Consider the following 12,093-nt stretch of genomic DNA (forward strand, 5'->3'; position numbering starts at 1 on the left):
TCCTGTTTATTCCCAATCACAGTTAATGCTTTACTCTTTTTTGATTATTTGACTATAGATAGCAAAATACATCTGTACTCACCACACTCACAGCGCAATCTGGCCACGCGCCCAGCATGCACCTCAATGTTGCAAGCCCTCTCCTCTGCAGCTGTTGGGAGTAAAGCACACCATTATGCATACCAGTTTAGCAGATAGTCAATTTTAGAAATTGGTGAAACAGAGACAAATGTAATTACATACATATGGGACATTTCCTACTGGGAATTCTTGGAACCAAGTGTCTAAGAGAGCCCCCTTCTGTCTTTTCAGGGGATCATGATGGTGATGACACTGCTCACCTGTGCGGCGGATACCAGTGGCACTGGTGAGGTCCCTTGCCAGCCAGTCCCAGGCCTCCTCCTTGCACTTTGAGCCTTGGTAATCTCCCTGCATCAGCTGGTTATCAAGGTTTTTGCCAAGGAGTCTGATCATGACCCTGGTCTCCAGAATGCCCCAATGCTGCTCCCGAAATCACAAACCCTCTCCAATGCTTGCCATAATATCCTTCAGAGACAGAACTCCAATGGATTATGCTGTATTCCTGCTTAGTGAGCTTAATGTAGCCTGTTTTCCCACTCTTATACATCATTGGGCAACATTTAAAAATGCGTCAAATTGCTTAGCACAGTACAAATCAGTGCAGTTGAGATAAGCATTGCTTAGTACTTAGTGCTTGGCAGTGCTTAGCAGTGTGCAAACCAGCCAAGCAGTGCCAAGCAGTGCATAAACATTAGCAGCTGTTATTTTGTTTATGCAGGTCTTAGCAGGTCTTAGTAGAGCTTAGCTGAGCAGTAGGCCAATATTTTAAAATAATTTGCATAATTTCTATTTCAAAACTAAATGCTTAGTTGCCCATCCATGTTCTTAATTCCTGCACCTAATGTACATGAGGCCATAACTCTACCCATTTAGCTACATGGATATGTGAAATTTTGCGATACTTTTACATAACCCTCTGAGCTATCTTTAAGCAGTGCTGAGTACTGTGCCATACAGCACCGCATAATCCCGCTCAGCTATGCTTAAATATGACCTTTAGATAAATAATTAAATGCATCCAATTTCTATTTTTATATGTTTGGTGTCTCAGCACCACTTAGCACTGCTGTGCTCTGTGCCATACTAACATGCTTTAAAAAGATGCAAAAAATAAATGAAAAAACACTGGGACTACTACTACTACTACTAATATTAAATATTGGGAATGTCTTGCTCAATTGCAGACACAGTTCGCACTACACTCCTTGCACTGATTCAATAACCATATTCCACAGCTCTCCATCGGCAACGCACCATGATTAATATGCATGGTGCGCTGCCGAGATGGAACCATGTATACAGACACAGTAATATTCCGTGTAGGCTCTACACTATGCCTACACAGATTTTATTAAATCTAGGAGGTAATATTTTCATTTAGTTCAAATACTTTATTTAAATATTTTTATCTAAAGTCAGGTGTAGGTGATTTAATAAGATGTGTTATTTCATTTGTTAGGGGTTTCTATCTAGTAGTCATAAAACTCAACTGATATGCAATAGTATAGTTTAGAAGCATGTATAGTTTTGTAGATATGAAAAAAATGCTGTTGGATTGTCTTTCACTTGATTATAGAGGAGGATGGGTTGTAAAATGCTTTAAATGATGGTTATATAGTTTCATATGCTGGTCGTTGATTTTATTCTTTGAAGAGATTCTAAATTGTTTGTTTTTCCCATGTGGATTACTTGCAGCTCATCTTGTGTAACCACAAGCTGTTCAGTTTGAAGCTTTAAATCTGTTTAGATTCCCACCCAGCTATCACATTTGAGGGCTGAATACTGTTTTAATGTAGCCACAAGACTTTTTTCTTTAACTGTGGAGGTTCAAGTTCATGATCATTCTCAGAGATGGCAGTGTGATGCGACCTTTCAACCTTCAACTTTCTACTACAAAGAAACAGGAGGAGTCAGCATTAGAATGTAGCAGTGGACAGTAAAAAGAAACCTTAAGTTTGTTAGACATTTCAATTGGATTGCAAATTAAATTGCGAAACCTGATTTGTTTTCCTTTTTTAGATATAAAAGCAACAAGAAAACTCTGTAGGCACCATGTAGAGTCTACATAGAATGTATCAGTGTACATGGCCATGATCCCCCCTCAGCAGCCTGCCATGCATATTAATGATGGCATGCTGCCAAGGGAGAGCACAGGAACAGGGATACTGGATCAGTGTAGGGAAATTCTAGAGGCTATCAGTGGTTGTGGATGCCTGGTCAGATGTTGAATAGAGGTTGAGGCCCCCATTAATGCACCCCGCCACTGTTGACATGCTGTGAAGTCTGTTAAATGTGTAATATTTAATTTTAATTTTTTTTTATTTTTTATATTTATGTTTGCACGTTGCTGCATGGAGCAGCTTGGAGTGCCACGGACCCAAGCACTGCTTATTCACACATAGCCGATACTTGCCAGATGTCTACAAATAGAAACTGGATGTAATTAATTTCTTTCACTTTTATTAGAGAGTTAGAACAGGTTGTCTTTAATACTAAGTCCTTGTCTTGAGTTGAAAGAAATGTAACTATTATAGATCTTGGATTGGATGAATTGTTTTTTGCAGCAGAATTTGAGAGAGGTCCATAAGCTCTCTTTCTATGCCAAAAGAAAGTGATACAGGTAAACCTGAAATGGTTGATAACTAGCTGTTCAGAAATTGTAACATTTTGTCTCCTTCTTCTTTCTCTTGAACCCCATATATTCTAACTTTTTTCTACTAGACCTACTTTGCAGGTCTTCAAACCTTTCCAGTAATAAGGTGTTTTGCTTTAGAAGAAATTCAACATGGTTTTCATTCTCAGATTCTCTGCCATCAAGATCATTTACTGCTTCCTCAATAGCTGAAATCTGAACTGATTGTTTCTTAATTACTTCATTTAATAGACTGAGTAGTTTCTTGCAGTTTTGTTTTATATTATCCATTTTACTCTCCAGCTTGACCATTTAAATTGAAAGTTCCTGAATACTTGTAAGAATGGATTGTAATTCCTTTTTCATCAAACTTTCCTGACAAGAAGCTTTAGAGTGACTCATGACTGGATCTGTCTTGAAAACTTCTGACAGGATTATGACACACAAAAATCACAAAACTTGATTTTTCTTCAAGATATTAACAGAGATTTAGTTTCTTATGCACAGTGTGTGTCTTAGAAGCATTTTCCACAAACTGCAACAAAATATTCCTGTCAGAATAACTGAAAAGCAGAGCAAAAATTGTATGCTGCTAGCTGGTCACCATTTTGGCCATGGCCCCCAGTATTAGTTTTTCTCATGTTTATAGTTGTAAAGGTATTAGATACATGTGTAGTAGTAGCACTGGGTTGTACATACATTGTATATTTTTTTGCTTTGGTGCACTCACAGGTGATTCTTTATTTGGCACCAGCACTTTGGAACTACCACCATCTGATGTTGAAGGATTTGTAGCCTCTGATAATTATAACAGAAATGAGCTGGCACAGTCAAGGCAGAGTGTGTATTTGACACAGGGAATTTTGCCACCAAATTCCCTACACAAGATATGGTCAAAGTCTAGCTCTCTTTTTCTCTATGGCTCCAGATATCCAGACTTCAGAGACATCTGAGTGTGAATAGGTTAATGGACACTATAGATCAGGGAAGTGTGCTGGCTCCCAGTAGACAAATGTCTGAATCTGCCACTATCAAACTATGGGCAGGCCAGTTCACTCAGGTAGTTTGGTAGTGATGGTCACTGGAGGTATGATTACCGCCCTCTCCCTAAAATTAGTATGTCAATGTCTGCAGGCCAATGTATATACAGAGACATCATGGTGGCACAGGCTCATTCCACTACAGATATGGCAAAAGTAGTGAGGGTGACGTAGTCTGTGCGTGTTGACATACGTGAGTGTATTTTCCCATATGTATGATTCTTTGGATAGAGTGAATCACATTGGACTGTGCATTAACTTCACTGGGTCATCCGGCAGAGGCAAGGAGCTGTTCTCACAGCCAATCCTCTACTAAATCCACAGATGTTAGCCTATGTGGTTGTGGATGAATGAGATTCTACTCTTACAGTGTTAGTACTACTATATTGGCATCTACTATGGAGGTTTCTACACTCAGGAGACGGCATCCCTGAGTTCATGGTCATCATTATTCTGGCACATCTCCTAGCAGACATTAGTCGAGGTCATGCAGCACACCAGTATCTAACCAAGGTTGTGGTACAGCCAGCCCAACTCCTGGTCAAACCAGCTTACGTATGTGGGGTGAGCATGGGAAGCTGATCCCTCTGTTATGCATGCTCTGATCCTGTCCAGTAGGCTGAGCCACAGTGCTGCATCAAGTACTGAGGCTGTGTTCCTGCAGACGCACACACACACACACACACACACACACACACACACACACACACACACACACACACACACACACACACACACACACACACACACACCACCACCACCACAGCCCTCACTATATCCTACACATCTAATGATCCTGGACCTCCTAAACATTAAATCTCCTTAGCACTCACACACTTCTTTGTAAAAGGCATTCACCTGTGTATTCCCTTGTCATCCTGTGCATATGATGATAACTGTGCCCTGCTCTTTGTACACTTCTACTTGGGTTGCCTATGTTTGATGCAGTAGCCAGCCTATGCATGGGTGAGCATAGTCTGGTATTTTTATGCATCATTTTACTGTAGTTTAACTGCTAAACTCCCATATAATTATGATTTATAATTATGATTTAAAATGATATGCAGTTTGTTGCCTGTTTGCTAGTGCCATGCCATAATGTGTCTGACTCCATCTGGCATTGTCATTCCCTGCTGCTGGCTCTTCCTTTGACTTCTCATATGCCTCTGTTTCTGTTGCTTGTGGTGCTGGGAGCTGCTTGTCAACCTGCTGTAACTGATTCCTAACTATAATATTGTGCAACAAACCACACACAGTCAGTATTTTGGCACACATGACAGGGTCAGACTGCACTGCACCACCAGATGAGGTAAAACAGTTACAAATATGGCTTTATCAGCCTAAACAAGCACTGTATAACGTTTTTAGTTTGTGTTAGTGAATGATTGTACCTCTTGTCAGTTTGATTGTATGAATTTCTGATGGGTGCCATGGACCAGGGTTTCAGGGCATATCCAGCATCACCAACATGATGCTCCCGTGGGAAGTCACTCTTTGCAAAACATTGTTACAAGTCACATGTCTGCCATATTTGGTAGTTATGAAAACTGCCTGGGTGACCTGCATCACCCTGTAGATGATACCCTGTGCATTACATGCCACCTAGCAGTTAATGGAGTGATGCCCTTTGCAGTTTTAGTACCTCCTTTCCAGTTCACTGGATGGAAACTTTATTTCAGTGTGGGTACAATCCATGGCCACCAGAACCTCAATGGAATGAGCATTATCGTAGTACTCATGCATGGTGTTTTCTCCCTCTGCTGGGTTACATGGACGTCATGTATATTTCAAAACCTGTGGAAACATGTAATTGAGGAACTGATTGAATATTCTCAAGGCAGAATCCTGAGATATCCCCCTGTGTCTCCAGCAGGTCATAAAAAGTCCATGTATCTACTGTACTTTAAGTCACATATGCCTTGGTGCTCACTAGGATGGTACCTCATGACTCCAACAGAGCTGCAGATGAGACTGTCACATTTCCACAATTTGTTACATCATATCCCTGTCCACATGGTAATAGTTCCTTATCTTGGTGTTGTGGAGGTCATGAAATGTTAAACATGGTCGTATGACCCTTTACCGCTGATGATGATGTTACACACCATTGGGCATAGAAGGTGCAATGACAGCCTCATGCTGATACACACTTACAATAGCTGTGGCAACCCCAAACATATTTGCGAGATGTACTACATCTGAATGTGGGCATATGGTCAAGTTCAAATCTAAAGTAAACACAGCATTGCTGCATGACATTTACATTTTTGAATTACTCTGACATCTTGTTTTGCATCATTCGCATAAGTGGTACTTCAGTATACAGTCATTAGCATATAACATGGCTGTATTGTATAGCTGGGTTTTCTAAATTGCAACCACCCTTTGCATGGCTACCTGTCACGTAAATTTGTTTAGCATGATGCGTTGCATATTTCTGAATCTGGACTATACTTGTAAACAAAAGACCATCGAATGCTTATCTTAATTGCACGTTATAAATGATAATATGACTTGCACTTATAACTGTAAACTTCATACAAATATATCATCTCTTCTTTGTTACTGTGCAATGTACAACTCTTTAGTTTATGTATAGTCTTCTGTTTGTGTCTTACACCATGGTGCCCAGATCATGCCTAAACAGGGTATGTCTTTCAGTCCCCTTACCTGTTTATCAAAACAGAATTAATAAATAAGTAAATACTGACCAGTGCAAACAGTTGGCAAACTGTATAAGAAAGAATGGAGTAGATAAAGGTGACAGAAACCTGTAGAAAGGATGATTTAATTAGAAAAAAGAAACTGAGATGTAAAAAAAAACAGACTAGAAGACAATCAGTAAAAGAAGGATTCCATGGCCTAATGTGATCTCAGGTGGGGAAGCACTAAGATTTAGAAACAACCTTGTAGTTCACTAAGGAGAATGAGTAAATACATGTTTTAAGACAGATATAAGTAACTTGCAGGAAGAAGAAGAAGTGGAAAAAGACAGCAGAATAGGGAAGGGAGAAGAAAAGGGGAAAGAAGAAGGATGAGTGACCTGCTATAGCTATGGGATGGTGGTCTGGCTTATGAACTTGGGTCAGGAATGGGTTGTAGAGCACAAAGAGTTCAAGAGAGATAGTGGGAAAGTTCCTAAATGCAAGAAGATGGGTCTGGGAGATGATGTGAAAAGCTAGGTCGTGTAGCTAGTAGAGAGGGACTCAGCATTAATAGTTCATTTGTAGTGAAAACATGCAGGCAGGATGGAAAATATGAGGAGGAAGGAGGTGGGGGGTCAGTTAGAGTATTACCATATAAAATGCAGTGTGAAGAAAGGATTCCCAGTAGGAGGAAGAGAAAGAGAGAGAGAGAGAGAGAGAGGATGTAGGTGCACAGCCAAGGCAGTACAATAGGGACACGGGAATTTGAAGTAGCAGTAACAGTGGTGATGAGGGAATAGCAGTGATAAGGTAGATGGAGCAGGCAGTCACTGGCAATGAGACAAAGCAGAAGTGGGCTGCAATGTGCAGGGCACTGAAGAGGATCACAGTGGAAAATTATGACAATGATAGCTTAACTATTGAAAATCTTTTTCAGAAATATAGGGAATAGCTATGACAGACAGAATAACAAAAGGAAGGAGAAGTCCATGGCTCAAAGTTAAAAGGGTGGAGGGCAGAACTCATGGCGTAGAAGGAAGGCATTGATATTTTCAGTGGGTGCTGCTGATAAGTGAATCAACAGCCAAGAATCAAGGACTCTGTGGGTGGCAATATGTCCACTTGCCAACTAGATAACACTGTGGATTGTTACCCCACACAAGCCACTAGTATAAGTTACATGTGTGTTGGATGGGAGAATCATTGCAACAGCCTAGACGGTGCACCGTGACATTGTACATAATGTTCTGTGTACTGCATATTACTTGGCAGCTGTAGGAGGGGAAGCCCTTCCAGATGATGCATCGATTGCCGTGCAGAGCAGGCTGGGCCTACACAGCAGTGCAGATGGAATCAATGGCCCCAGAAACTCTGGAATATCACAGAATGCCTGCATAGCAGTTGTTCATTCTTGTGCTATCTCTGAGAACCAAGTATTCACCTCCACATGCTGCAGCATCACATAAAAGAATTTGTATAGGATTTGCAAAGGCTACTGAATGCTGAAAATTCCCATACCAATGAAGGGTGATTTCACTTTGCTGGGGTATTCATTCTATGCAACCCCCTTTATTCATTGTGAGGGTGGTACATGTCTGCTAACTCCAGAATGGTTTATTAGTTTAATTAGTAGCAGTTGACAGTGTTTCAGTTATAGGGGAGATGGTATGTTAGCTACTGATGGCCCCAATGATGAGCAGTATTGTGAACTCTGACTCTGTTGATGGCCTTTCACAGATGTTGTTCTGTTAATAATAATACTATGATAGCATCATATCATAATTAGTATCTATGTACACAGGTAAATCCTGTCATTCAGAATAGATACTTGCTTTGACTCATCACAATAATTTTATACATTTTCGATCGCTCCTCCATGTTTAATTTCATTACTTTCAGACGTGATGGTCAATAGCATGTTTACTCTCATTTACATGTCATTATGTTGGCATTTGTAAGCAATGCATACTGTGCTATTTTCCAGGTAGCACAGTCACACTGCACATGTCCCTGAATTGTCCCCTTCCTATACTTCATCACTCATTGCATTATTTTAAATAATGCAGTATGTGCTGTCTGTTTCTGAATACAACCCAATGTATGCTTAGTTTTGCAATGGTTTCATCTAAACAGGAAGAAATGTTTTATCTTCATGGGCCTTTTCAAAATTTCAAGTACCATGAAGTGCATTTTCTAAAATAAATGAAAATAATGCACTTAATAAGACAGACCTTAACCTCTAAGATTTATGTTGTGAGTCATAAGACCACTCAGCAAGTAAAACTTCCGGGTGATGTCCTGCATGCCATCTGGATTAGGCAGGGCCATGAGAACATAAGGGTGAAATCAATGGCCTCAGGACCTATTTGAGAAACTTTAAAAAATTCAGAAGAAAAGGCAGAGGAAAACAAACAGAAGAGATAAGAAAAAAAGGTGGGACACCAGAGGGAGGATATGTTACCAAAGATGGACATTCTTCTTATATAACTGTTGTCATGGTAAGCACATAACTTTCACATCTGATAAGGAGTATCCTCTAAGACATAGTTCCTACCTAAGATTACTGGTTGGCCACTCTCACAGGAACACAGCCTGGTTGAAAATAACAGTGAATGAAGATTTGAATTTAGAGTGTCAAGCATAATGTGCCTTCTGAAAGTATTTTAGGAATGTCAAGTCTGCTGCACAAATGTCTGATGTAGTATTTTTTTTAATTTTAATTATAATATGTTTACTGGGATAGGCTAACTGAACATAATCTGTATTCATCAGTGGTCCAGAAGGAATAGCTCAATACAAAAATATATATAATTACAAAACAAACATGGTTATAACACTGCAGATAACACTGCAGTCCAGTAAAAGACAAGTTGAAAACATTGAGATATGTGCACTATGAAAAGCAAATAAGAAAACTCAGTCTGATGATGTTGGACCTAAAATATAACATTCTGACTACTAAAAGGAAGAAATTGATGATGAACTCAGTAAACATAGCAGAAAAGTTTACTTACAATGCAATATAGAACAAATATATCTGCCATATAATATTTGGCATACCATATGAAGAAACAGTTAACACTTAGATGCTATTTCTAACTGTGATATCATGTAACATATACTGGAAAAATACTGGGATAGTTACTAATTATCTGTCTTTGTAGCACACAGTTAAGTTAAGTGGTAATAGAACATTTTGTGTAAAGAGCTAAGGATTTCTATATTAATTCAGAAAACAGAAAAACAGTATACTGGAGGTTGAAAGAATCCTTCAAGTTTCAAGTGAATGGATATAAACAAGCTTTATAATAAGAAGGAAAAAATCTAGTTGCTTTAAATAAAAGATTCCCTCTTCCCACCATAAGAAGGCATTTTTGAAGGCCAGCAAATACTCAAACATGCCATTAGGAAGATTAAGGCATGATATGAAGTGAAGTACCTACTCAAGGAGTAAACATAAGCTTTTTTTACTATATTATGAGTATTAGAAGTGACACCCAACACTATATTGAGTTACAGTCAAATGGTACAACCTATCTAATCCCAAAGCCATAGCCAACATACTTGCTGACAAATTAAGTTCCACTTTACCCTTCGCACTCCCACTTATCCCTATCTTATCAGTCTTGATTCAAAACAACCCTTCCCCCAAAATCACTGTAGATCAGATCCTTGAAACTGTATCCAAAATAAAAAATAATAGCTTGAAGAGTCCAGACAATACACTAGGCTGTCTCATAGCTAGTACAATATTGCAAAACCATCCTAAACCCTTTCAACATTAATCTGTTCAGGAGGTATGTACCAGATCTCTGGAGAATGACCATTATGGTCCTACTCCATGAGGATGACTCTTAACATAGACCCTGGAAATATCTTCTTATTAACCTCAACAGCATCATCTGCAAAATAATTATTAAAAGTATGTCCATAAGCTTCATAAACGATGACATTGGTAATCTAAAAATACTTGACCCCAATCAATTTTGTTTCACAAAATTCAGATTTTTGTCTACTTCATATAATTAATTTCTTTGAAAATACAGTGGATGCCATTAATGAAGTGATTTTGTCCATGTTGGTTATTCAGACCATGTTAAAGCCTTTGATTTAGTTCCCTTTGCTGGCATTATTGACAAACTCAGTTGTGTAAATATAAACCTGTATGTAAACCACCAGGATGCAAATTGACTATCTGATCAAAAGCACACAGTAAGAGCTGAGGGTCCCTTCACACCTAAAATACACATCACTAGTGGTGGTCATCAGGACTCTGTCCTGGGCCCACTCCTCTTTACCATCTTCTTTTCCAATGTGAAAGCAGACATCAAAGGTCTATTGTTTATGTGCTATTATTTACTCTTCTGTAATATCCTCCAAGAAGGGCCTGCAAAAATCAGGACATCCAAACCATTGTCTTGGGCTTAATGCCATAAAATGTAATCTAACTGATACTGGGAAATAAGTCTGCCTTACTGATTACCACATACATGGAACACTTCTCAAGGCAGGCACTAGGAACTTTCACTGAAAAATATCCTGCAGTCATCATGTATAAGGTATAGTTAAAAAATCCTTCTAGCTTGCATAATTAATTATGAAGGATATATTCTCCAAGTCTAAGGATGCTATAATCCTCCTCTATGCCTTCCACATCAGACCAATCATCAAATAAAAATGCACCTTTTGGATTGCACCACTCCAAATATCTTGCCCATCTAGAAAGACTGCAACAATTTATATCAAAATAAAATGAGTAAGTTCTTTTAGCTACATGGAGAGACTAAATGCCATTTTGTTTTTCTCCATCTAATACCAGCTTCTATGCAGTGATCTCTGACTAGTCATACACACTATCAAAGATTCTGCCCTTTTACAATTCCTACACCTCAGAAATACTGATAATACTAAAACATCTGATCAAAACACTTCACCCTTCGTCACAACATAAACAAGACCTCCTGGAGAAAAAAAGGTTCATCACCCAAAGAGTGTACTACTTATGGAGCAAACTTCCTTTGCATGTCAAATGATGTAACATTGGCCTACTTCAAGTTCTGTCTTGATTCCTGTTGATTGCTAAATATCCACACATTTTATCATAGGACAAGTAGTATGGCCCTCACTAGTGGGATGGTAAATTCACCAACTAAACTTTCTGGGTCGCATGTTTGTATGGTCACCTAGGGTGCCTATCTAGTTAGAACTAATGATCCTGTGAAATGGATCAGGGCTGAAGTGAGTATAATAGAACTACTGATGAGTGATGTTGGGTCAGATGGAATTAAAGAGAGTAGATGTGGCAGAGTAGTTAGGAAAAACTTAGAATATGAGTTTTAGATGTTGGTAGCTTAGTGAAGATGACAAAAAAGAGAATAAACTTCCCAGAAAAGTAGGAAGCACTAGCTGAAGAGTTCTGTGTTTTGTTTGTTTGGGAGTGTAAACAGTTTAGCATGTTCTGCAGTTGCTTGGTTCAAGAGAACAGATAAGTACAACTTGGAGATAGGCAGAGAAGCATGGATAGATAGGTTTGCTGTTTAGGGATAGTTTAATTACTACTGACATTGTTTAAGGTATGCTGTTTGTCTAAGTCCTATGGAAATTGTGTTGCATAGTTTGGCTGTGTAGACATAGTAAAGTGCATTTCCACAATGACTGGTAGGTTTTGATAGTAGGATTAAATTTTGAATTTTAG

At 39.0% G+C, this 12,093-nt stretch overlaps 1 protein-coding gene across 1 annotated transcript in view; it reads left to right on the forward strand.

Moving 5' to 3' along the window:
- LOC122814283 (calcium-activated chloride channel regulator 1-like) overlaps window positions 1–12,093 on the forward strand; it is a 2,127,707-nt gene that overhangs the window by 248,706 nt on the left and 1,866,908 nt on the right. Inside the window, exon 4 of the mRNA XM_044086873.1 lies at window positions 3,446–3,557. Within this exon, the coding sequence (XP_043942808.1) occupies window positions 3,446–3,557 (112 nt within the window). The remainder of the gene's footprint in view (window positions 1–3,445; window positions 3,558–12,093) is intronic.

Source organism: Protopterus annectens, chromosome 10.part0 (genome assembly GCF_019279795.1).
Source record: "Protopterus annectens isolate FY-2018-M chromosome 10.part0, PAN1.0, whole genome shotgun sequence".
Lineage (NCBI taxonomy): Eukaryota > Metazoa > Chordata > Ceratodontiformes > Protopteridae > Protopterus > Protopterus annectens.